General features: G+C 43.3%; 2 protein-coding genes and 1 non-coding gene across 3 annotated transcripts; all 3 read left to right on the top strand.

The window, feature by feature from the left end:
• Positions 1 to 779: 779 nt before the first annotated feature.
• LOC116187412 (receptor-like protein 9DC3) lies at positions 780 to 4,223 on the top strand. Its single transcript, XM_031516096.1, has 2 exons — positions 780 to 3,778; positions 3,899 to 4,223. The coding sequence occupies exons 1-2, from the start codon at positions 1,143 to 1,145 to the stop codon at positions 3,915 to 3,917; spliced, it is 2,655 nt and encodes an 884-aa protein (XP_031371956.1). The 5' UTR covers positions 780 to 1,142; the 3' UTR covers positions 3,918 to 4,223.
• Positions 4,224 to 9,228: 5,005 nt separating this feature from the next.
• Positions 9,229 to 9,331, top strand: LOC116189698. The gene has a single exon (XR_004152467.1). It is a non-coding gene; the product is annotated as a U6 spliceosomal RNA (small nuclear RNA).
• A 13,489-nt stretch (positions 9,332 to 22,820) lies between these two features.
• Positions 22,821 to 24,626, top strand: LOC116188811. Its single transcript, XM_031518282.1, has 2 exons — positions 22,821 to 23,147; positions 23,301 to 24,626. The coding sequence occupies exons 1-2, from the start codon at positions 22,821 to 22,823 to the stop codon at positions 24,624 to 24,626; spliced, it is 1,653 nt and encodes a 550-aa protein (XP_031374142.1).
• Positions 24,627 to 25,298: the final 672 nt, after the last annotated feature.

Genomic DNA, 25,298 nt, shown 5'->3' with positions numbered 1-25,298 from the left:
AAGCTAAATCGAAAGAGAATCCAATGTGGAAATTTCTTAAGAGAGGACTTCGGGGTTGACTTGGATTAATTGGTCCTTCACTCTATAATTAGTTATAAGTCAATAATATTGTGGAATATCTTAAGCTGTGGCCGAGGTTGCATCCATCAGTTCCCATTATGAGCTGAACAATTTGAAGGGGATGAGAGGAGTAAGTAAATTCTCCGTCGATGAAGAAATAACTGCAGCTGGGGAAGGATTATTAAGGTTCAAAAAAGATCATTTCCGAAGACGATGGAAACGGCTACAGGCAAGATATGTGTTTATAGTGAAACGATATATATGTGATCCGTTCAAATGAACCCGTTCAAAGAGTAGATATTTTTCATGAGAAAATTTCCGGTGATTCAATGGAGTCTCTAGTTTTATCTTATACTAGGTGATAACTTGCGTATTGCGCGGGAAATTTTTTTAATTTTTTAACAAAAGCAATATTAAAAGTAAATACATTATGAATTTTTATTCAAGGAAAACACATTGTGAATTAAAATTGTTTCACTTTAAAATGAAATGAGTTCAGTAGAAAATTATATTTTATCAAGAGCAGAATTTTAATATCTAACTATATTGTGGAAAAAAGGAAGTGACGTGCTGAATTTTCAAATATAAGAAAACATAAATCTTAAATAATTGTTCTAGGAAAGCAAGTAATTGGCGCATACCGTAGATCGGCATATATTTATTTTCATCTACGCCGTGTTTGGATCAAGGGAAACAGAGGGAAAGAAAAGGGAGGAAAAGAGAGTTATTATAAGGTTTTCTGGAATTTCTATAGAAATTTCCTCTCCCCTTAGTTTCCTGTGTCAAAGGAAACGAGAGACTAGTCTACTGAAAAAAAAAAAAAGGAAACGAGAGACTGTTTATATTTCTATTTAAGGGATGAAATGATGGAACTCGTTCCATCCCAACTCAACATTTTATCATCATTCAGCCTTACTCCCGAGACAATATGAGGAGAGATGTTTGGGTCTTCCTCTTCCTCGGCCTCCTCTCATTCTTAATCTCACGCCATTCGATAATAATAGCTGTTGTTGTTGCTGTTCCCACCAGCAATACATCATCCCCTCATTCGTCCCAACGCCCGAGCCCTGCCAGTGAGTGCGATGCCCTGCTCCAGTTCAGTCAATCATTTACCATCTCAAGTGATGCCGAAGACAGCCTCATGGAAGAACGGCACCAATTGCTGCTCATGGGATGGGGTCACATGCCACATGTCAAAAGATTACGTGATCGGCCTTGACCTCAGTAGTTGGCTTCAGGGAGCCCTCCATTCCAACAGCACTCTCTTCTTGCTCCGGAATCTTCAGCGGCTGAATCTCGCTGGTAACAATTTCACTGGCTCACCAATTTCATCAAGGTTTGGTATACTTACAGGATTGGCACATCTCAATCTCTCTGGTTCTTCCTTCTCGGGGATCATTCCTCTGGAGATGATGTCTCATCACCTTTCCAGTCTAATTTCACTCGATCTCTCTTTCAGTCAATATTTGACAATAGAAGAGGATCGTAGTTTCAGAAGGTTTATTAGTAATCTCACTCAGCTGAGAGAACTTACTCTTGATTATATAGACATGTCTAGAATTTCTCCTACTTCCCTCACGAACCTCTCTTCCACTCTAACATCTTTGAGACTTGATGGGTGCCGTCTGCAAGGGACATTCCCAATTAACATCTTTCATCTCCCAAACCTCTGCATTCTCTCTCTTTTTGATAATTCTAATCTCATGGGTGCTCTCCCCCAAACAAATTGGAGTAGTAGTCCACTCGTCCGCTTGAGTCTATCATTTACAAAGTTCCAAGGACCAATTCCTGATTCAGTGGGGAATTTCACATCCTTGGAATATTTGCACCTCGACGGGAGCAAATTTACTGGATCTGTACCACCAACACTTTGGAACCTTGACCGCCTCTCTTCCTTGCGCCTCGGTGGTATCAACCTCAGTGGTACCGTTGACTTTGATATGCTTGCAAGGCTAAAGTATCTTGAGGACCTTTATCTTTGGGGGAACCTTAACCTAATGCTTCCAAACAATGGGAATCGTTCCTTCCCGAGGCTCAAAGAGTTGATACTGTCTGGCGTCAACTTGACCGAGTTCCCATATTTTTTGAGTTCTTTAGAAGAGCTGGAATGGCTGAACCTTTATGGAAACAAGATTAGTGGTCCAATTCCTGAATGGTTTGGGAGAATGTGGAGCAAGACGATGATAATATTGGATCTCTCTTCTAATAATTTCACCGGAGAGATCCCATCCTCAATCTGTCAACTGAGTTCACTAAGTGATCTATCATTCTCAGATAACCGACTCAACGGCACCATCCCGAGATGCTTGGGAAATTTTAGCAATGTCTCCTATTTGGATTTGAGCCACAATCAATTACAAGGTCCACTGCCGCGATCTTTAGCAAACTGTACAAGCTTATGGAATCTAGATTTAGCCAATAACAATTTAGACGGCCCACTTCCGATTCCACCGCCCACTGTTTCGTTCTATTCCGTTGCAAACAATAAGTTTAGTGGAGACATTCCTCATCAGCTCTGCAACGCTACTCAGCTAGACATGGTCAATCTCTCCAATAATAGCTTAACCGATTCCATTCCTCACTGTTTCATAAATTTAAGACCATCAGTGTTGGACCTCCGAGCAAATAAGCTTGTTGGTCATATACCAAATATATTTTTCTCAGGGAATGACTTGAGGACGATTCGGTTGAGTCAAAATCGACTTGAAGGTACTCTGCCGCGATCTTTGGTGAATTGCAAGAATTTGGAAGTTTTGGATCTCAGTGAAAATAAGTTGGAGGATCGCTTCCCTTATTGGTTAGACACTCTTCCGAATTTGCAAGTGCTTGACCTAAGATCCAACAAGCTCCGTGGTCTGATTAACAGCTTCGGGAAGAATAATCATCCCTTCCCGAAGTTGCATATTTTTGACCTCTCTGACAACAAATTTTATGGTCATCTTCCGGCTAAGTACATTGCCAACTTCATAGCCATGAAGGATAAAGCAAGAAGTGCTTCACAATACATGTGGGTAAATCATTCTCAGGCAACTTATCAAGATTCCGTTATGGTGGTCATGAAAGGATTTACCATTGAGTTGGTGAGAATTTTGTCAGTGTTTATGACCATCGACTTGTCAAGGAACTTTTTCGGAGGAGATATCCCGAAGTTAATAGGAGATTTGAAGCTACTCAAGGGACTCAACCTTTCTCACAACAATTTGACCGGCAAAGTCCCTTCTTCTGTGGGGAACCTAACGAATCTTGAGTGGCTGGACCTCTCCTCGAACAAGCTCAACGGGCAGATCCCTAAAGGATTGGCAGATCTTACAATGCTCACCTGGTTGAATCTCTCAGATAATCACCTCGAGGGACTGATTCCTCAAGGCAGGCAATTCGACACATTCAACCACCCCTTTGACGGGAATCCTAGATTGTGTGGGTATCCCTTGCCAAATGCTTGTGGGACCGATGAGCAGCAGTTACCGCCTTCGACTTCCTCGGGAGATGGAGAAGAAAAGGCGCAATTCGGGCACTGGATTGAATGGTGGGTAGTGGCAATGGGCTATGGATGCGGAATTTCATTTGGGATATCAACGGGGTATATTATGCTGGAAACCAGGAGGCCAAAATGGCTGGTGAGAAAGGTTGAGCGATGGCTAATGAGAATGGTCGAGAGGAAGAGACGAAAAAAGAAAACTAGGTCGAAGAAAAACGCGGCTCAGAGAAATCATGCGAGGTACTTGTCCATGACCGATTTTGCACATTAACATGTGATTTTATAAGAATGAAAAAGTGCGTTTAGTATTACTCTAAACACTTTTTTTCTCCTTTCCATAAACAAACACAAATTAATCAGGAGGAGCACCGGAGGCTAATAAGATGAAGAGCAACAAAAAACAATGCATGTGGAGGCTTCTATCAACCGAGGGTTATGGCAATTTATCAATGATCAAGAAGAAAGCTCACCTTCTTCAATCCATAAGCATCTTCATTTTTTCTTTTTCCGGTTTCAATTGGAATGACCGTAATCGTGTATTTTATTTCTCCATAATAAAATGAAGCATCTAAATGAGATCAATACAACTTGAAGCGTCTGTTTGGAGTAGAGTGGTACTTATCGAAAATTGAGGAACCAAATCTACAAGAATGAAGATTCTTATGTATCAACACGACAAAGACTATTGACATGTCTAATGTTTGTTACTTTTATCCAAAACTGTGCTCTCTCACCACTATAAAAGAATTGAGACCAGAGATTGTAGCACTAACAAATCGAATAGCTCATCAAATGGAAACCAAAGATGACAAGTTTGGTGTGCTAGTCAGACTCTCATTATGCACTCTTCATATCCCAAAATTTTGAGCTAAGAATCTCCCTCCCGAAATTAAATGGAACCTCTTACTGATCAATCTGTTTTTTTTTCCTTCATTGAACAAGGATGGAGCCACATTGTCCTACGGAATCCTACAACATTCATGAGCTATGGATTCCTTCAAAGCCGTCACAAACTCCTGCCATGCCTCTGTTCTTGCATTCGCCTACACCACCATTTAACTCGAGAGGTTGCCAAATGTAGATGTTCTTACATTTCAAAGAGATAAACAGACACTGATTTTTTTGCTACTTGGAAATAAAAGATGAGGGAGAAAACGTTACGAGACTGGCTCTACTGCCACAATCGGTTTTTTTGGAAAACAATAAATCTCTGGTAAAGCTATCCAATTTCTCATTTTGCTTCAAGAAATACTAAAGAGAAAGTGGAAATACTAGAAAACACATCTTCATGGCAAGCATGAAAGGGAACCCCAAATATTTTTCATCTAGTAATAATTTTTCTTATCAAAATGATTACCACTCAGTCTAACGTCTACAACAAGTAGAATAAAGAAAATCTCTTTATCTCAGTTTTAGAAAGAACATGAGGTGGACACACAATGATATCCACCTCATGAATGATAAAGGAAAATCCAGGTTAAGTCACATGAGATGATACACAGGCTTCCCAAACAGTTTCTTTTATATTCCGGTGAAAAGCCGGAGTACATATTATTCTTAAGGCATAAGCTTGATTCATAGTGCATTTTGTCCCTCGATCAAAATATCATCTTTCTTTTTATAAGCAGCTCAACCGATATACCAGCAACAAATAAGCAAAAAGTTTAGAGAAATACACTATGGAACAAATTTAGAAGTGAACTAAAGATGGATGATAATTTTAGAACAAAGTGAATATGCAGGCATCTGAAATGACTACGAACTAGATCATGACCTGCGGTAGTGTTGCTGACAGATGCTCAAAAAGCCTTTGTTTTGTCATCTTTTTCATCCACCGAATATTCTGCGATAAGGAGCAAATAAACAATTAGTAAGAACTTCATACCCTAATCTAGTCATTGACAGCTAGTTAAGGACCTACAAGGCGCTACATTTACTCCCTAATTATCGACATTTACAGTGTACGAGCTAGTCAACTAACATTGGTTGTATTCTTAAGATCATTTCAGTGCAATAACCTGAAAATTGTTTCATAGCGTTTCTTAGGTGCCGCTATTCGAACACTCTTTTATAACATCCAGAAATTTTCACAAAATTATACCCGTAAATTTTTCCATAATTTTTACATTTTAATAGAATTTGATAATCGATTACTAGTGAATTAAAAATAGTATATAATTTTAGATAAGTTTCATGATGGGCTTTCCATGTGTCAACTTTTTATTAAGCTTAGTCATTTTTTGCCACGACCCGAAATTCTGACGAAGTTTCCCCTAAAATTTCTAATATTCCATACCAATCAATAACTTGCTATGCATCTCCAAAAAAAAACAACCATATCAAAAGATCAACTGGCATGATCATCATGTATCACCCATAGGATAACTAAATAAAATTTTCAGGTCATAACATATTAACATCATTCTACATATGCTTACTTCCTAAACTCGGAGTAGATCTAGCTGCCAAAAATCTTCACGTTGATCCCCGATGTTCAAAAGTTTCTCCCCCACTGATCTAGCCTCTAAGTCATTTGAATATATATATATATATATATATATATATGTAGGGAGTGAGCTGCATTTCAGTGAATACTATATTCCAAAGCAAAATAAACTAATATACTATAATAAATTCACATACAATCAATCGTATACATAAATAATCACATATATTCATATTCTATAATAATTCAAGTCCAATACCAGCATATTCCCTCAAACAATTAACACTAGTCAATCTCAAGCAACAATAATATAGCCACAAGATCACAATCCTCACGGCAGAATTGTAACGGTACCTTGACCCTACATATTTCAAGTAAATCATCCACTTCTTCCCGCTTCCTCTCATAACCCATATCTCACAAGCGGGGGTCGCCTATGAACCTCTAGCAGTAAGAGTTTACCATCATTTATATTCTGCCGAGTTTAGAAGCCGATCATACCCCTATTTATATTTCATTGGTTCCAGCGGCCTGACTTTCGATCATTAATAGGAGTAGGAGATTCGGGCAAGCAAGCAGCAACAAGAGGAAGAGTAGAAGTTGGAACTGCTGGTACTCAAACTTGAATGATATGCCCAATTGATGTCTAGAAAGGTATATTTCTTTGTCTTTGACAGGCTAAGCTTCAAGCGGCTTTCCCCGCTACAGACAGATGGGGAAATCACCATTCCACACCAATAGCATTGATGAAGATGGGATAGAAAGAGGTAGTCAGCTAATTTACTTACTTATTACCTAATAGTATAGAAATGCAGCCATTATATTTCACCAGGTCTAGCCGCCGATCAATTCCCCATTTATATTCCACCAAATCTAGCGGCCGATCAGGCCTCTATTTATATTCCCGAGTGAAGTGGCCAATCAGGCCCCTATTTATATTCCACCTAGTCTAGCTATCAATCAAGCCCAATTCATAGTCTACCGGGTCAATGGTTTCAATACTATAATCAAACAATAATACCAGTACTCTCACATATATCACAACATACTTTTAAACAATATATCAACAACTAAATTCTCGAGTAGCAATCTGTCACACTATTCTTCCTAATTTATTATATATTATAGGGATATCATTTCACAATGGAATAGAGTACTTACAAAGATCCCCAAGAGATAACTCAACGAGTTGAGTCTTCCGGATGCAAGGGTTCAGCCTCTTCGGTCCCTATATATCATAAACATGACAAATCACTAAGTTATATCAAGCTCTTACTGTCCAAATATATGTATATATAATATGACAAATGGTGCCACATCATCCTTAAAGAAAACTCCTTCAAAACCCGTGGGCTCCTAATTATAGATAAATAGTTAAAGCCACTAATCATTTCGAAGGAAGCAGCCAATTTGAAAGAGTTGCTTAATAATTAAAGGCAAAAGAAAATCCCCTACTGCCATTGCCATTGCAACCAATTCTACCACCTAAGTATTAGATATATCAAGAGCTCTAATCCCTTCAATTCTTCAATTACGATGCTCTAAATATTTCATTCTAACGAGTTCTTAAGAAGTACTAACACACACACAGAGTTCAAGAATCAATACTAACGTATAGCTGAGCTTAGCTGAGCTTACTAACACACACACAGAGACAAATTTTTTTTTTGGCTTTTTTTCGGAGTTCTAGAAGCTAGCTCACATCCATGCATATGAGGCATCAAGTTCATGTATATTACTTGAAAAACATTTTGTAGAGGGAAGAATTGTGGTTTTGTTTGGTCCATTGAAAATCAAGTTGTCTATAAATAAGCAACTCCCTCTTTTTTTTTTTTACAAAGAGAATTATAGGTCTAAATAACCAACTCTTTTAACATAAAAAAAAAACCTTTCATAATTAGAATCATATTAGCATGACTACATTGATGAATCTATGTAAAATATATAATTGTTGGGTCAATCGCTAGACTCCGTCACGCATAATCAGTTGGCGAAATGAAAATTTCTCATGCATTTGTAGCGTTGATATTAATTACTTGTATGTAATTATCTTGCAAATTCAACAATTTTGTTTCCATAATTCAACATTCACTTGGTGATTCTTTAGGAAATTTGATTTTTTTTTTCAAAACATACTACTCTTGAAAAGATAATGTCAAATCCACGTTAATGAATAATAAAACAAAAGACATCAAAAAGGGTGTAGCGCATAGCACATGCTCTCACCTGATAATCTAGAGGTATAATGTTTGATACTCAATGAAACACCTCGTACTGTTTTATTAACCATTAAGATTTTAATTTCATTGTACTATGTCCATGGACCTCCCTATGTAATTGAAAAAAATAATAAAACAAAATACTTTGTTATTTTCTTTTTTTCTAAAAAATTGGTACAATTTTTCTCAATTTTTCTTTTGACATGAAATATTTTTCTTAATATGTTAAATTATTTAAGATATATATAGTAAAATCATAAATTTACTTATATATCAATACTGATAATTAATTTAATTTAAATTACAATAATAATAGGATTTATTCGTGATCTATAAATCTCAATAAAAATGTAAAAATCTGAACAGTTTTAATAAATTTTCAATTATGTTATAAAATTTAATTTCTTTTGTGTTGTTAATTGGTCATCGAACGGTTAAAAAGGTAATTATCCCATACAATAATTGCAACGTAGAATTTTTATGAGAAAATAATATTTTATTGATGTTTCTTTGTTTTGTTTTTGTGCTTCAAGTGCTTATTGTTTCATTAATTATGGAATAATAGTTGTTTTATGCAATTTTACTATTGTGTCAAATCTTATACATTAGACATGGTTTTTAGAACCGCGCATTGCACAGACTCTATAAACAAAAATTGACGATACAAAATTCCATTTATTTATAATGATATAAGAAATTGAATTCAACAATATTTGTTAATGTGGATTTTAAACTATATAAATTTAATATAGCTGGAATGAAAATACATAATTTAAGATTCTTCACTATTTTCACTTTTACATCATATTAATAAAACATATTTATTTTGTACATAGATGAGGTTATTTCTGTTCTTAAGGATATATTATATAAATTCTATGATCGTTTTATGAATTATATCATAATAAGAAAAAAAGTAAAAGTGAACTATTTTTTTGCATCTATTTATTAATTATAATTATAGTAAATGTGTAGAACTATATAAAGTCAAAAATTGCATTATATTTTCGTAATATAAAAAATTCGTCTCTTCGGAGGCATTCGATAAAATTGTAACGATATAGAGAAGATTAGCATGGCCCCTGCTCAAGGATGACACACAAATTGAGAGGGGTTATGAATGTTTTTCCTACCTTGGGCGTTGTTGCTACTCCGTCCACTATGTATAAGAATGGAGAATGGATATGGCCCAGGAGTTCTGATAGTCAAGCTGTTTTACTTCCTGACCTATTGACAACTTCCATGGTGTATGTAGGAGTAGATGGGGTTTGCTGGAATAGGAAACACTACAGACAAAAAGGGCTTTCAATGACGGAAATTTCCATCACTGAAGCGCGAAATTCCATCAATGAAGGTATCAGTGACGGAAATTTTCGTCACAATTCCGACGCTGAAAACCAAGTCTCTAATGCTCCAAGTCATGATTTGTGATGGGCTGTTCGGTCACAAATTTTTGTGACGTATATATTCCATCATAAAATCCTTTATAGATTTCTAAGAAGGGAACCCGATAGTTCGTCAGAAATGGTGATAGATTGTGTCCGATTAGTAACGAATTAGTTACGAATTGATGATAACATTGTGACGGATCAGTGATGGAATTGCGATAGACTTTTGTGATGGATCAGTGACGGAATTGTGATAGACTTTTCTGATCATGGTTATTAGAATCATGATTCGAATCATAGAGTCGTACGATTCTACGATTTAAGGGGTGGACACCGATTCTGATTCCATGCCATGACATGACTCGAGAAGGCAAAATCGTGGCTGAATCGGGTTCAAAATTGCAGAATAGTAGAATCAGTGGTGCACGGACCCGAATGTGGACTCTCGTCAGGGCCCGCATGCGCGCTTTTGGATCGCGCGGCTTAGGAGTGTCCACCTTCTTGGGGATGCATGACGGATACGCGTGAGAAGGAGTCGCCACTTATCATTTTACGACCCGAAGGTCGAGGGCGGATAAGTTACCCGGGTCTAGGAGTATGGAACACCTGGTTTTGCTAAGGCAATGGTCTGTAAGGAATCGGAAAGTCCGAGTTCGGGGATTCATGTTACGTGCGAGCCTATATACCGCACGCCCTTTCGGTACTCTGGCTTGCTAGGCTTGCATGTTTTAATTATTTATTGCGTGAATTAAATTGCGCTCGACTCGCACGTTTTGACACCGTAAATTCGATAAATTAAGCGATATCGGTTGAGAAGCCGAAAGAGAAGTAAATCTATGTGTCGGGGAATTGGTTCATAATCTTGCATTACAGTTCATCAAACCGTGGAGGTTGAATTCCTGCATGAACCAGAACCACGAAATCTCGGATTTACTTTTGACTGGGCAAGCACGAAACCGATTCGAATGATTCGACTCTCGGACCGTTTACTTACCGACTGAGATTCTTACAAAATGAACGTACAAGATAAAAACCCTTACAATACTCTCAGAAAAATACAAAAAATTATAAATTACAGAGGGGCGAATCTCAGTCGACTCGTATTCGGTTATTATTCCACTCTAACTCAACATGAGTTTAGGGAAAAACCGATAAACTGAAATTCGAGTGCTCTCACTGAATAGGGCGTTGGACCCTGTAGGTGTTGATCAGGGCGTTGAACCCTGTGATCGATGAATAGGGCGTTGGACCCTAAGTGCAATGCGTCCTATGGGTCGGGTTCGACTCGTATGGACAAACGTTAAACATGATAAATAACACGTATTTTATAAAGGCGGTATTGTTATGATTTTGCAAAATGCATTTAAACATACAAGCATGCATAAATATGTTATGTATGGAATCGATAAAACAATATCGACTTCACGCACGTGGAAAAACACGAGGAAACTCGGGAATCGAACTTGGATCGGTCTAAGAAGGCCAATCTTAACCCGAGGAAAGCAAGCCAAGCCTCGGTCACCTCTTCTTGAGGCAAACCCGAGAGCTCTTTTGCTTGTTTCAGGTCGGGATGGTCTTCCGAGTGACGATCTAAATGTTTACCAACATGCTAACATGTTATATGATGACAAGCATGCATAATATAACGTGAAAACGAATAAAAATTAATCTTGCATATGGAATATGTCATATACTCCATATCACTCCATAGCCATGCAAAAATATAGAAGGCCCTAACTCCTTTAAGTCGAGAATGTTCTACCTAGCCTCGGGATACGAGGAAAGAGTCGGGGAAGTGTTTGAGAGTCGGGTGACTCGGTTGAACGCTTGGAAGGGTGCTCGGGTGCAAAGGATGCACATTCGGGGAAGGATGGGCATGGGGGCGCGCGGGCGAAGCGCTGGAACGCGCGAGCGTGTGCCCAGGGCGTCTGGCGGGCGGACGGTCGTCTGGCGCGCGGGCGTGCACACAGACGGGTGTATGGCGTGCGAGCGTGCGCGCAGATGGGCGTCTGGCTCATGGACGGGCGTCTGGCACGCGGCTGTGCGCGCGGGCGCGCTGCTGTACGCGTGAGGAACAGTGCGGGCGCGCGGGCGTGCGGCTGGGGTCGCGGCGACGGGTGTACTATTCACTCGAGAGCACGTCCTTCACCCGAAATGAAGAAATCAACTTGAAATAATGAGCAAATGACTTCAAACCAAAAATCTAAGTTCATAAATGAACTCCTTGGGTCCAAAACATGTGGTCCATGGAATTTGAGAATTTTCGAACTTAAGTCGGGATGATGAACATCGGCTTCCGACTTAAGAACTCAAAGCTTTCTTGGGGTTTTCTTCGGTTTTTCTCTCTTGGTTTTGAAGTATTGAAGCTTGTTGGTTTTGGCTATGGAGTTGAGAGCTTTTCTTGAGGGAGAAAGCTTGGAGAGAGTGTGCAAGAAGAGAAGTGATTAGCTTAATCACTTTGGAGCAATATATAGGCAAAGTTAATGAGCAATTAAGTGAAGAAAAGCTTGATTAAGGCAAGGCTTAGGGAGATCCGAATTTTCTAAGCAAGATAAAGATGAATGTCATCCAAGTATTTTTCATGGAGAAGAGTTAAGAGCATTGAATGCATGGATAGTGATGGTTGAGTGTAAGAAGGAGAAAGCCAGATATTTTGCATGCAACTTGGCTAGCTTTGTCTTGAGCAAAAGGGAAGAAGATGTCGTGGGTCCCGCTTGGGTTGGAATTGAGTCGGGAGGAAGCTCGAATCTCGATTGATCGCGCATTCGAAGCTCGTGGTTCAAATTGAAGGTCGAATTGTCGATATACGTGAGAAAACGGATTTAATGAGCCCAGGATTGGCAATTTTCGTGGAAAAATGCCTCAGGTCCGTATGAGGCTCGAAAGCCGGTTTTGCTCATTATAGGTGACCAGAGCGAAGTTGTTCGCTTCTGACAGCATATCTTGTGTCTGCATCTCACATTGGTCATTTTGACATGAATTGTCAGACAACGTGAACAATTGACCCTTAATCCGGTAATGCAAATGTGGAGCCGGAGATGTCCTAGGAGGTCGAAACTGAATTTCTCAGATTGTTTTCTGAGTTGCTTGGGCTCTCTGGAAATCATTGTGATCTCCGTTTGTCGAGATTTGATCTCTAAGGACTTGAAAAGTGTATCTGAGACCTCTAAAGCACTGCTCGGGAAGTCCAGATGAGTTGTGTGATTCATTCCGACGATTTCACGTTGAGCCTTGGGAAGGCTAGCACTGTGTAGGGTAAGCACCTAGCGTCAAGTTTCCGTAAAAAGGACCTCCGGATATGCATTTCCATTGAAAATGGCGATTTCTGCTCCTCGGAGGTTACTCAGGAAACTGAGAAGGGCTCTGCTGTCTGTTTTGCCCAATTGTGAATGTCTGCTAGAGTTTTCAGGGCAATACAGTACGAACTTCGTTTGTCGTAATTCCGTCAGATCAATCTCCGGTTATGCATTTTCGAAGATGGGTATGCCCGTTTTGTCACTTGGAAGTCATTTGGAGTGTCTGTGTGGCTTCCAATAGACCATCTGAAGTATTGCTTGTGCTCTGTATGCTTGTAGAGCATGGCCGCATCTGACATTTAGAATTAACTCTTCTCTAAGAAACCGGCATTGTTGGACTTCCACTGAAAAGTTGTCTGTATACAGAAAGTTGCTCTGTATAGAGCAGATGATTTACGAAATGCGTTTGAAGATACTTTTCATCTGTTTGGCATTGATGTGGATTTTTGAAGTCCAATATTGGCTATCTTCCGATGGACGAGCGAGTTATCGGAAAATAGGGATGTCCACGTGGTATGCTGGAAATGCCGGTTTTGAACGTTGTTGAGCTCTCTAGTCACTCTGTTGCTCTTTGGTGACCCTTGGAATCCTTTTGTCGTGTGTACATGTCATCTGCTTGATTTTGCTGAATTGAGAATGAATAGTGATTTCTCGCTCTGTGGAGCCTTCTTCTGTGACAACGCTCAAGTCGTGGCATTGTTTGCTATTGACGCACATTGTTTGACTTGTGGACCAAAATGGGGTGCTGACAGCTTGCCCCTCTTTGGCTGGATGCTCTGATAGAGGATTCGGCCAAAGATATAGAATAACCCCGTTTTGGTCGTGATGTCCAATATGGCTTCTCCCAAGACTGTCTTCCTCTTTTTCTTTGGATATGTGGGAAATACCGTACCTAAATGCCAGGTGAAAAAAACGAAATAAGGCATAGGCAAGCCTTGCAATAAATAGGAAGGTGCATAAAGGAAATGCATGTCAAAATGTGAAGTGGGCTTAATGAAAAATGCGAAACTTTGAGAAAAGTGTGAAGTTTGACTGAAAGAGTTGAGTTTGATGAAAAGTGCGGAGCTTAATGAAAGGTGTGTTACTTAAGTGAGTTTAAAACCCCAAAAGCAATAAATGTGGGGTGTGTAACTCGAAAATAGTAAATGTTGGGTGTATAACTCGAAAGCAGTAAATGTTAGGTGTGTAACCCGTGTGGGTGTGAAACCCGTGTAGGTGTGAAACCCGAAAGCAGTAAATGTTAGGTGTGAAACCCGTCTTGGTATGAAACCCGAAAATAGTAAATGTTGGCTGTGAAACCCGTGCGGGTGTGAAACCCGAAAGCAGTAAATGTTGGGTGTGAAACTCGAGTGGATTGGAAACCCAAAAGCAGTAAATGTTGGGTGTGTAACCCGTGTGGGTGCGAAACCCGAAAGCAGTAAATGTTCGTTGTGAAACCCGTGTGGGTGTGAAACCCGAAAGCAGTAAATGTTGGGTGTGAAACCCTTGTGGGTGTGAAACCCGAAAGCAGTAAATGTTGCGTGTGTAACCCGTGTGGGTGTGAAACCCGAAAGCAGTAAATGTTGGGTTTGAAACCCGTGTGGGTGTGAAACCCGAAAGCAGTAAATGTTGCGTGTGTAACTCATGTGGGTGTGAAACCCGTGTGGGCGTGAAACCCGAAAGCAGTAAATGTTGCGTGTGAAACCCGAAAGCAGTAAATGTTGCGTGTGTAATCCGTGTGGGTGTGAAACCCGAAAGCAGTAAATGTTAGTTGTGAAACCCGTGTAGGTGTGAAACCCGAAATTAGTAAATGTTGGGTGTGAAACCCGAAAGCAGTAAATGTTGCGTGTGTAACCCGTGTGGGTGTGAAACCCGAAAGCAGTAAATGTTGGGTGTGAAACCCGTGTGGGTGTGAAACCCGTGTGGGCGTAAAACCCTAAAGCAGTAAATGTTGCGTGTGTAACCCATTTGGGGTGAAACCCGAAAGCAGTAAATGTTGCGTGTGTAACCCGTGTGGGTGTGAAGCCCGTATGGGTGTGAAACTTGTGTGGGCGTGAAACCCGAAAGCAGTAAATGTTGGGTGTGAAACCCGAAAGCAGTAAATGTTGGGTGTGAAACCTGTGTGGGTATTGTCAGCACCCCATTTCGGTCCATCAGCTCCAGGGGGGCAAAATCGTTATTTTTCCAATTTATTACCTTTTCTTAAAAAAAAAAAAGTCAGGTCGGTCAGAGCTGGTCTGACCGACAAGACGGATGGGTCAAGGTCGGTCAGACCTTGTCTGATCGACTGCTGACCCCTTTTCAAAAAAAAAAGGGGGTCAGAGGCAACGGTCAACTTTGACCGTTGCCCCTCAATCCCCCCACCTATTTTGTCATCTTCCTCGTTCCTTCCTTCTTCCCCGATTCTTCCTTCTCTTCTTCCTTCTTCCTAAAAAAAAAACTGAAAACCCTAATGGAAGGAAAAAGAAAACGAAACCGTAGCCGCCACATTCTTCACCTCTCTTCTTCTTTTCTTTCAGCCGGATAAAAGGAAACCCATAACTCATTTTGGAAAGAAAAAAATCGCAGCTCATTATGGAAAAAAAGGGCAACACATTCGGCAAGAATAAAAATAATAAAACCCTAAGCCGCGACTCCCCCACAAAGAATGTCCGCTCTCTTGCTCTCTCTCCCTCTGGGTTTTTCGAAAGAAAAAAGAAAAGAACCCGTAGCTCGACTTGGGGAAGACGGGACCTTCCGGATTCCCTTAGCTCCTCGGTGTTACGACCCCACGACTCGTCCCCAACACTCATAGCTTGCTCGAGGATTCTACTCCCAGCCGACGCCCGAATTTCCTTGAGCTCGCGATCCCGTTAACTTCATCGATTCACCTCTTCTCCTCGGTTCCCTTTCAACACTAATCGGGTCGGTTTTCGTTCCTTTTGGGTCGTACAGGGAAGCCCGTGAACAGCCAGCCCGTTCGGCCCGCGCCCAGCGACACGGCCCAATCCGCCTCCATCGGTCCAATCCAGTAGAGGTCCGGATCTCAGCCCAGTTCGGCCCAGTCCAGTTCGGCTCAATCCAGCCCGGATCTCAGCCCATTTCGATCCAGCAGACAATTCGGCCCAGTCTAGCCCAACTCGGCTCGTTTCGGCCCAATCCCTCAGCAGCCCAATTCGTCCAAAACTTTCTCTATTTACAGAATTGCCCCCGTTCTTTTCAAACAAGGTAAATTCCCAACTTAGTGGCATGTTTAGGACTCCATTTCTGAATATTAATGTTTGCTTGGATGGATATGATGTGAAATGAGCATTATTAGGTCGCGTGGATGATCGGATTTGTCCCGAACTCGATTTTATGAACTTTCTATTTTGTCTCATTTCAGTCCTGAGGGCACTTTTCAGTTTTTTAGAAAATCAGCCCCTTAACTCTTCGTTACGTTTCAGTCAATTCCCGGATATTTTAATATTTCCCAATCAGTCCTTGAATTTTTCAGAATTTTTCAATCATCCCAAGGAACTTTTCAAATTGTTTCAGTTTAGTCCCGGGGCTATTTTCCGCCCTTTTCAGATCTGCCCCGAATTTTAAAATTCCTTTCAGTCAAGTCCCAGCCATTTTTACCATCTTCCAATCAGTCCCTGAATTTTTTTCAAAATTTCTAAACCTATTCCGAGAACTTTTCATGTTGTTTCAGTTCAATCCCTGGGGCATTTATCACTTCTCAGATCAGCCCAAACTTTCAAATTCATTTCTCAAAAGTCCTGGGACATTTTCAGTAATTTTAACATAGTCCTTAATTTTTTCAGAATTTTCAAATCAGTGCCCCGAACTTTATCCGAATTTTCAAATTAGTCCTTGTTCTTTTAAAATTATTCAATTCAGTCCCTGGATATTTTCTAAAGATACCCAATCCTTTCCTACTCGGATTCCCGACATGTGTGCCCCGCTCAAATAATTTTGTTTCAGTAATCATATGTATATAACATGATAATGTGTATTCTTTTATGTTTTCAAGCTTCCAAGAGTCGGTGCCGTTTGACTGATTCCGTTAATATTATGTTTGTGTATGTTTGTATGTGCTTATCGTGATCATGACGGCACCGATTATGTAAAAATATGTGTGTTTATCATGCTTGACGTGATAATGTGCTCTTGATCCGTGTTTGAATGATTTATTTTTTCGTTTTAATCGAAACCTCACATGAACCGGTTTAATCATGCAAACTCGGCCTAAAATCAAATTTAAAATTTTAAGATCGGAAATTAGAGTTTATCGAGCGGTCAACTAATGGCTATTCCGACGACTTGAAACCCGTGAACTAAAGCATTCGGCAAATTTCTAATTAACCTAAAATTCTACATACGGGATAATCGGGACGTTATATTTGGCTAAATTAAATCACTTGATTCCTTTAAATGAATTGTATGAACCGATTAACAATCTGTAATCACGTCGACAGTTCAAGAATTATTGGCCATGCCTTTCTCAAATTCACAATTTCAAAAGCACCGAGATATGTGCAACGTAATCTTGATTTTCATGCGCACACATATTTACCGATTCAAGAGCATGACTACCGATTCTTATCCTGCCGTAACCCTAGCGTAGGTTTGTGCATAGAATTGGTTAAAACATGGGAAAACAAATTAATCACAAACTCGGCATAATCAACATGGGCAAATAGTCAAGTAGAGGATTAGGTTTTGGGTTTTAAGTGAAACCACTCTTAATCTGTAAAAGCCATATTGCCACGATACAGAATAATCTAAAAATAACCCACACATTCGAGACTTAACTACAGACGTCATGTCTATCGGGTCCGTTTAAAATAATGCCGAATGCTACATACCCTATCCATCATCCCTTTTGTTTGTTTTAAGGTTGGATTTGTATGCCAATATACCCCGGTTAATAATCAGTTAATTCACGTAAATTCGGCGATAACAAGAAACCCCATTGTTTGTTTATTTGAGCTTGATTGTTATATTTTTGCACTTGTTTGTTATGCGGATCGAGCCCGATCCTTTAGGACTCGATTCACACTGGGTCCAACGCCCATAACCGTCGATCACGGGGTCCAATGCCCCCATGCACCGAGTGCGCATTTAATTTAATTTTCGGTCTTTTCCAAAACCATACGGTGAGCATGAGTGAAATCATGGCCGAATGCGAACCGACCGGAATTTAGTCATTGTAGTTTGTCTTTTATTTATTTAAGAGAACAATGTAAGGGTTTTTTATGTATATTTATTCATGTAATAATCCCGGTCAAAGAGCTGACGGTCGGAGAGTTTCTTCGAATTTACGGTGTTAAAACGGGCGAGTCAAGTGCAACCCTAAATCATGCGGTAAATAAATAAAATGGCAAGCCTAGCAAGCTAGAGTACCGAAAGGGCGTGTGGGATATAGGCCCACACGTAATAGAACCTCCGAATTCGGAATTTCCGGTTCCGTATAGACCATTGCCTTAACATACTAGGTGTATCCCACACCCCTAGACACGGGCTACTCACCGGCCCTCGACCTTCGGGTCGTAAACAGGTAGTGGCGACTCCCTCTCACGTGCGTCCGTCGCGCGTCCCCGGGAAGGTGGACACTCCCAAGCCGCGTTGCATTTAGGTGCGCGCATGCGTGCCCCGACGAGACGAAATTCGGGTGCGCACAACTTGGCGACTCCACTGGGGACATTTAGAGGGTTCATGCTCGATTCCGCTTGTCTGTTTGCTTGTTTATTTACTGCTTTCTTTTACTTACGGTTCATTTACTTTTCGCACATTTATTTCTTACACATACATTGCATATCATACTAGCTTTAGGTACCGATGGGTCGCGTCCCACGACCGATATTAGGAAATACAAGTTAGATAAGGGTTCCGAGTAAGGGTACGTCGCGCGGTTGGACTGTCGATTAGGCCCCCAAAGATCACCGCTCGATTTCAAGGAATTGATACCCTTGAGTTAAGAGCCCCCATCCCTAGATAGCACGGTCCTTATAGCACTAAAACCATGCATTCTGCAGGAGCTCCATGAAAACCTCCAACCCGACTTCAGCAACTGTCCTTTGGGTCGGCCTGCGTGCCATTTGAGTCTTTTCCTACTTCGAGAGAGATGTACGATGTATACTATCATTAAGCCGTTGGCATTTTATCTTCTGCATGCATGCATCATCCAATTTCAAAATTAGGGTGTCATTTGTATTAACTAGTCTTAAGTTGATCTTCCTTTCATCTTGGTAAGGGATGTCACGCCGAGTCTCCTACCCATACCTCGACAGAGTCACACCGCCACTCGAGGAGATTGCCCGCATATGGACGACGCTGCGCTCGGTCGACCGCAACTATATCGCTGCATTCGTATGAGATATTCCCTTGCTGGCCACCCGACGCGTAGACTGGAATTTCCTCGAGGCCGCAATCACATTCTGGAACCCAAGTCACGCCGTCTTCGACATACAAGGTACCGAGCTCACGCCGACCATTGAGGAATACCGGGCACTCATCAGTCGAACCGCAGTTGTCCACAGCATTGTGGAACCCAACTTCCACACTGCCCGACCAACCCTAGTCTCATGCCTACTCGGGGTTCCGACGACTCGTTTGAATGCTGAATTCGCATACTCCGGCAGCACAGAGATAGCAATCGAGAAACTCCTCCTTTTTATTGAGTCCCGAGCACACAGGGTCCAGGGGAATTTTCTTCGAACGGATTTATGTCATGCTGTTCTACTACTAATTTTCGGGACCCTCTTATTCCCTCGCTCGCATGTTCTCATCGACGCGGCCTTGGCTAGCATTGTCCTCCAAGTGGTCGGAGGGCGCGGTTACGAGGTTGCCCTTGTAGCTGAGATCGTTCGGTCCCTCGACCGTGTTTTGAGAACACGCGACCGAAAAATAAGAGGATCCCCCATCCTTTTACAAATTTGGTTTCAAAGCCACGCAAACCCCTTCGGTCTAATGCGCCCGATTATGTATTTTAATGGCCTGGAGTCGATCATTTCTCGATTGTTGTCCCTCCTGCGTGTAGAAGAACGCAAGGTCTCTGAGTGGATCAAAATTTTTTGTGAAATAGCACCTAGGGGCTTCAAGTGGCGTGCCTCGTGGATGCCACCCGGACCCATGGCCTTTAGGTGTCTTGATTTTTATGGAGTCCCACTCATGAGTCATGCGGGGTCCACCACTTATTTTCCGGCGCGAGTAGTGAGACAGCTCGGTGGCTTACAAACGGTCCCCGAGGATACGGCGCGAACTAGATTTGAACATACTTGGCGGGAGGATCAGACACCCGTAGATCGCCAAAGTAACATCGAACAGGTCCTGAATGCGTGGCGAACTGCGATTACCGAGCGTCCATACTTCCCCGAGCATCCGACCTAAGATGAACGGGACTTTTAAGCCACGGAGGAATATATCCTCCGCTTTTATCGATGGGATCCATCAGAAAATGATGATTTCACAGACTCTCCTCCGATCGAGAATAGCACATCATCCAGGGCACCGATACCGGACATGGCCATCCAAGTCGAGCTCGCCAATCTCAGGGCTAAAAGAGACTGCCTCCACCGGGCGATCGCCGAGAAGAATGAGCAGATTTGCAATCAGCACCAACTACAGAAGGAGCTTGCCCAGGCCCGCGCCCAACTGCAGAGGCGTGATCAGGAGTTGGCACAAGCGAACGCTGCCTTGGAGAGGTCCAGGACGAGGGCCCGTGGAGGTCCACACACACCCTAGGATAGACACTTCCACCAGGCCCTCACCTAGAACCGATGCTTTCCATGGCGACGGTCGCCTGCACCTCGGGAGCGGTGGAAGTCCGACTTAAGACTATCTTTTCAAAATTTGTATTGCACTTTGAACCATTCGGAGTTAATACGAATGACAGCATTAGTTTTTGAAAATTCATGCATCTCATGCATTCCCTCTCTTATTTATTACTTTGCATGTTTATTTTAAAGAGAATTTTCTTGCATCGAAACTCGCGCACTTATTGAACACAGGTGTTAACAACTAGCGGAGCCCCACCGGTATCCCACACGTTTCCAATTAAGAATGGCAGAGGAAAATCAACTCGCTGTCTTCGAATGGAATACACCACCGACGCCGGTTCATTCTCCACAGCCCACGATGAATGCGCCACGACCACTCACCCCTGCAGGCGCGCCACTAGCACATCATGGGGCTCCCTCGGCCCATCTCCCATAACCGATTTCAACAAGCATGTCACTACCACCGGGGTACGTGCTACCACCACCTGGGTACGTGCCGCCACCACCGACGTACGTGCCGTCGTCGGCGACTCAAGCACCACCGCCTGCTCATGATCCTACTCGCATGGCCACACTCGAGGGCAATGTCACAACTCTTCAAAACGCGGTGGACCTAATGGCCGCTAATATGGCCGAGATGATAGCCTTGCTTAGGGGGCCAAATCGTGCATCTTCAAGCTCCACCCCTCCTCTCGCACGCAAGCCAACTGTAGACCCCGCTCCTTGGGTCCCGCTAACCCATGCATCAGAGGGCGACATAGCGGCCGCCCCCGCGCCGACAATTATCCCAATGCCCGCTCCGGCAATTCACCCGGTCGACTTTGGCCTTCCTTAGTCCACCATTCCAGCAACCGCCTCACTTCCGCCCATGATGATTCCCGTGCCGGATCCGGTTATGTTCGCACCACCTCCCGTGTCCGTGCCAGCTCCAGCTACCGTTTATACTGCTCCTCCGCTGATGGGCTTCCCGACATCGAGCGACCCTGTTCCTGCTCACACAACTGAGCCTTTCCCTTACCAAGTTTCATAACCCCATATCAGCCTCCCCTACCAAGCTCCACCTCCCATAAATATTACTTTCTTCGAACCGGGCACTTCGACTCAAGCGGCCCCCAGAGCTCTACCCACAAATTTCTTTCCCGAAACGGAGACAGAGCAGGAGAGGAGAATGAAGAAGATGGAAGAGAATATTAGAGCCCTCCAAGCAAGTGATCCCCGACATAGCATGAGCTACCTGGATTCATCTCTCTTCCCGGGGATGCAGTTGCCCCCCAAAGTCAAAATGCCCGAGTTTGAGAAATACGATGGAACTAAAGACCCGCGGCACCACCTTCGCCACTATCATACAAAGATGCTCCAGTACTGAGACTATAAGCAGTTCGTTGTCGCCACTTTCCAAGAAAGTCTATCGGGATCTGCCCTTAACTGGTTCATGTCGCTCCAAGCGGAAAACATCCCATCTTAGGTCGAACTGGCCAAGAAGTTCGTTGAACAGTACCAGTACAACATAGAGACGCCTCGATCTTTCCTCGAGCTGAGCACAATGGAAATGGCAGAAGACCAGAAGTTCGAAAAATACACCACTGATAGGCGCTCAGAAGCAGCGAAGCACTTTCCCCCAATTTACGAGGCGCAACAGATACAGATGTTCCACGGAACACTCAAAGGGGCCTACTACTCTCATCTCATGGGTCACAAGTCCTCCTTTTCGGAGATGATTATGGCAGGGAAGCAAGTAGACTTGGGCATCAAGCTCGGAAGGTTAGAGAGTCCAACAAAGAAGGGGGAAGGAGAGTCCTCGAGGAAGACCGCTGCTGCAGCAGCCCCTATTAACGGCAGAAGGGGAAAGGAGGCTTCGATTAATGCAGTTAATTTAGGGCATCCGGGATCTCAACAATACTCTGTGAATTTCACACCTGCACCACCTTCCACTCCCGCATATGCTCCGTCGACTGTACACTATCAGCCTCAACACCCCGCTCAACTAGTTTACTATTCAGCCCCGCCGGCCCCGCAACAAATTGTCCACCACTACCCCCCTGTTTCGACCCAACAGTACAGGCCCCCGGCTTCAAGAGTTCCTCAGCCGACGCAATAAACCCCAGCCCCGCAGGGCCAATAGAGCGGTACGATGCAATCCCGGCAGCGCATACAGTTCACACCCCTGCCTACCCCGCTCTCCCACATATACAGACAACTATTAGCCGGCAACATGATCCGACCCACGGTTTCGGGTCCCAATTTCATTCCGGCAAACCAAGATCAGAATCTACACTGTGAGTACCACACAAGTGCTCCCGGTCACACTATCGACAATTGTTGGAAATTACGGGAGGAGGTTCAGAAGTTGATCAATGATAAGAAGATCTCGTTCAATGCCATCAGGCCCCCGAACGTGCAAGCTAACCCTCTCCCTGATCATGGGTCAAGCTCGGGGCCCACCATCAATATGATCAGTGATTGCACTATGAGAGAGGATGGGAGCCAACATGAGGACCCTGCTCCATTTGTAATCGAGTATGTCCCCGCGGAAGCCACTGTAGGGTTCACAGGGTCTAGTGCCGCGCCCGCCCCGTTCATAATAGAAGTCCCCGCTCGAGAGCCGTACCAGGACAGCAAGGTCCCCTGGACCTACGAAAGAAGTGTCGAGAACCTTGAGCAGCAGTTCAGTGTCATGGGCGTGACACGCTAGGGCCAGGTGTACACGAACCCGGAGATCGCAGGCAAGGGTAAGGCTCCCGCTGCATCCGGAGCTGCTCCAGAAGCCCCACCTATCCCGCAGAAGAAGGTGACCGAAGAAGAAGTTGAGGCTTTCATGAAAGTGATCAAGGCGAGCGAGTACAAGGTAGTAGAACAAATGGGTAAGTCTCCAACTCATATTTCACTACTCGCTCTCCTCTTGAGTTCAGAGCCTCACCGAGAAGCTCTCCTACGAGTCCTTACTGCAGCACAGGTTCCCAAGGAAACAACCCCGGATCGGATTGAAGAGACCGTCAGTTCGATTTTCTCCAATGCCATCTCATTTTCAGATGACGAGCTCCCGTCCGAAGGATGGGCACACTCACGGGCGTTGCACATCGTCTGCAAGTGCAACAATTTCGTTATTGGCCGGGTCATGATCGACAACGGTTCCGCCCTCAATGTTTGTCCAGTGTCCACGCTGAAGCAAATGAATGTGGACCTTAATCGCGTCCGCCCGAGCAAAACCGCGGTTCGAGCCTTTGACGGCTCACGGAGGGAAGTGAATGGGGAGATCGACCTCTTGATCGATGTCAACCCGTGCTCATTCAGCGTCACATTTCAGGTCCTTGACATCCCGAATGCTTTTAGCCTGCTCCTCGGGAGACCATGGATCCACTCAGCTGGAGCCGTTCCCTCGTCCCTGCACCAAAGGATCAAGTTCATCGCGGATGGTCGGCTCATTACGGTCAAAAGTGAAGAGGACTACGCTATCTACAAGGAAACGACTGTCCCTTATATTAGCATCGGAGACGATGAGAACCTTCCATTCCATTCATTTGAGACCATCTCTGTCATTCGGGACTATGGAGAGGTTCGTCCGTCTCGTGCTGACCGCATGGTTGGGAAGGTCCTCCTGCATCACAACTATGTTCCCGGTACCGGGCTTGGAGCACAGGGGCAGGGGATCAATTGCCCCATCGAGATTGAAGAGTACAAGAACAGGAGGGGACTCAGTTTTCACCCTTCCTGCCACGAGATTATCGAGGCACGCAGGGGCAAGCACCCCCACTGTCTCGCCGCGCATTACGGGAAGATCAACAGGGGCATTCCGGTTCCCTCACTCTCTCACTTTTTTCCCGCACCGCCGCACATCATCGGAGGTATTCTTGACGGCCCTTTCTCGGTTTTAGAGGATGAGCCTGTCGATCTGTCAGCCATATGCGCCGTCATTGAGGAAACTCCTTTAGGGGTCCATATTCGTCTCGCACAGGAGAATGAGGAGGTTAACAACTGGACCTCAGTCCCGCGCTACTCGGTTGTGATCGCAGATGTGTAAGGCTATCTGTGTTTGATGTTTCCCCGCGTGTCGGCATAGCCATAAGCCACATGACAGAAGAGGAATTTTGTTATGGCTTCACGCTTACATCAATAATGAAATCTCTGCACGCATTTTTGAATTTCCGCGTCTACTTTCTCCTTTCTTTCACTTATCTCGCAATGCTCTAAATTTCTAAGACTACTCGTTTAAATTTTTAGGTTCCACTCGAATCCAAATCTTCGACACGTCGATTCGAACTCATCCGAGGAACACCTCGAAGAGTCTTGACCCATATACTTCGGGGAAGGACTCGACGAAGATGCCCCGAGATAAAGGAGAGTTTGCGCCGCCTTAAGAACCGTCAATTCACTTTAGTTGAGCCGACAGAAGAGTTCAACGTGGGTACCGAAGAAGAGCCTCACATCCTGAAGATCGGGACGGGTCTCGACCCCATACAACGAGGACGGATGATCGAGTTCCTAACAGAGTACCAAGAGGTTTTTGCTTGGTCCTATGCCGATATGCCAGGCCTCGACCCTTCAATAGTCAAACACTTCCTCCCGCTCGATACAGAGAGGTTTCCACCTAAACGGCAGCACTTACGGCGTCAGCGAGCCGGCCTTCTCCTCCGCATTAAGAAAGAGGTCGTCAAGCAAATCAACGTAGGCTTCCTGGAAGTTTGCAACTACT

The sequence above is a fragment of the Punica granatum genome, chromosome 8 (genome assembly GCF_007655135.1).
Source record: "Punica granatum isolate Tunisia-2019 chromosome 8, ASM765513v2, whole genome shotgun sequence".
Lineage (NCBI taxonomy): Eukaryota > Viridiplantae > Streptophyta > Magnoliopsida > Myrtales > Lythraceae > Punica > Punica granatum.
Note: the sequence above shows the minus strand (reverse complement) of the source record. Positions and strands in the feature narration are given on the sequence as shown.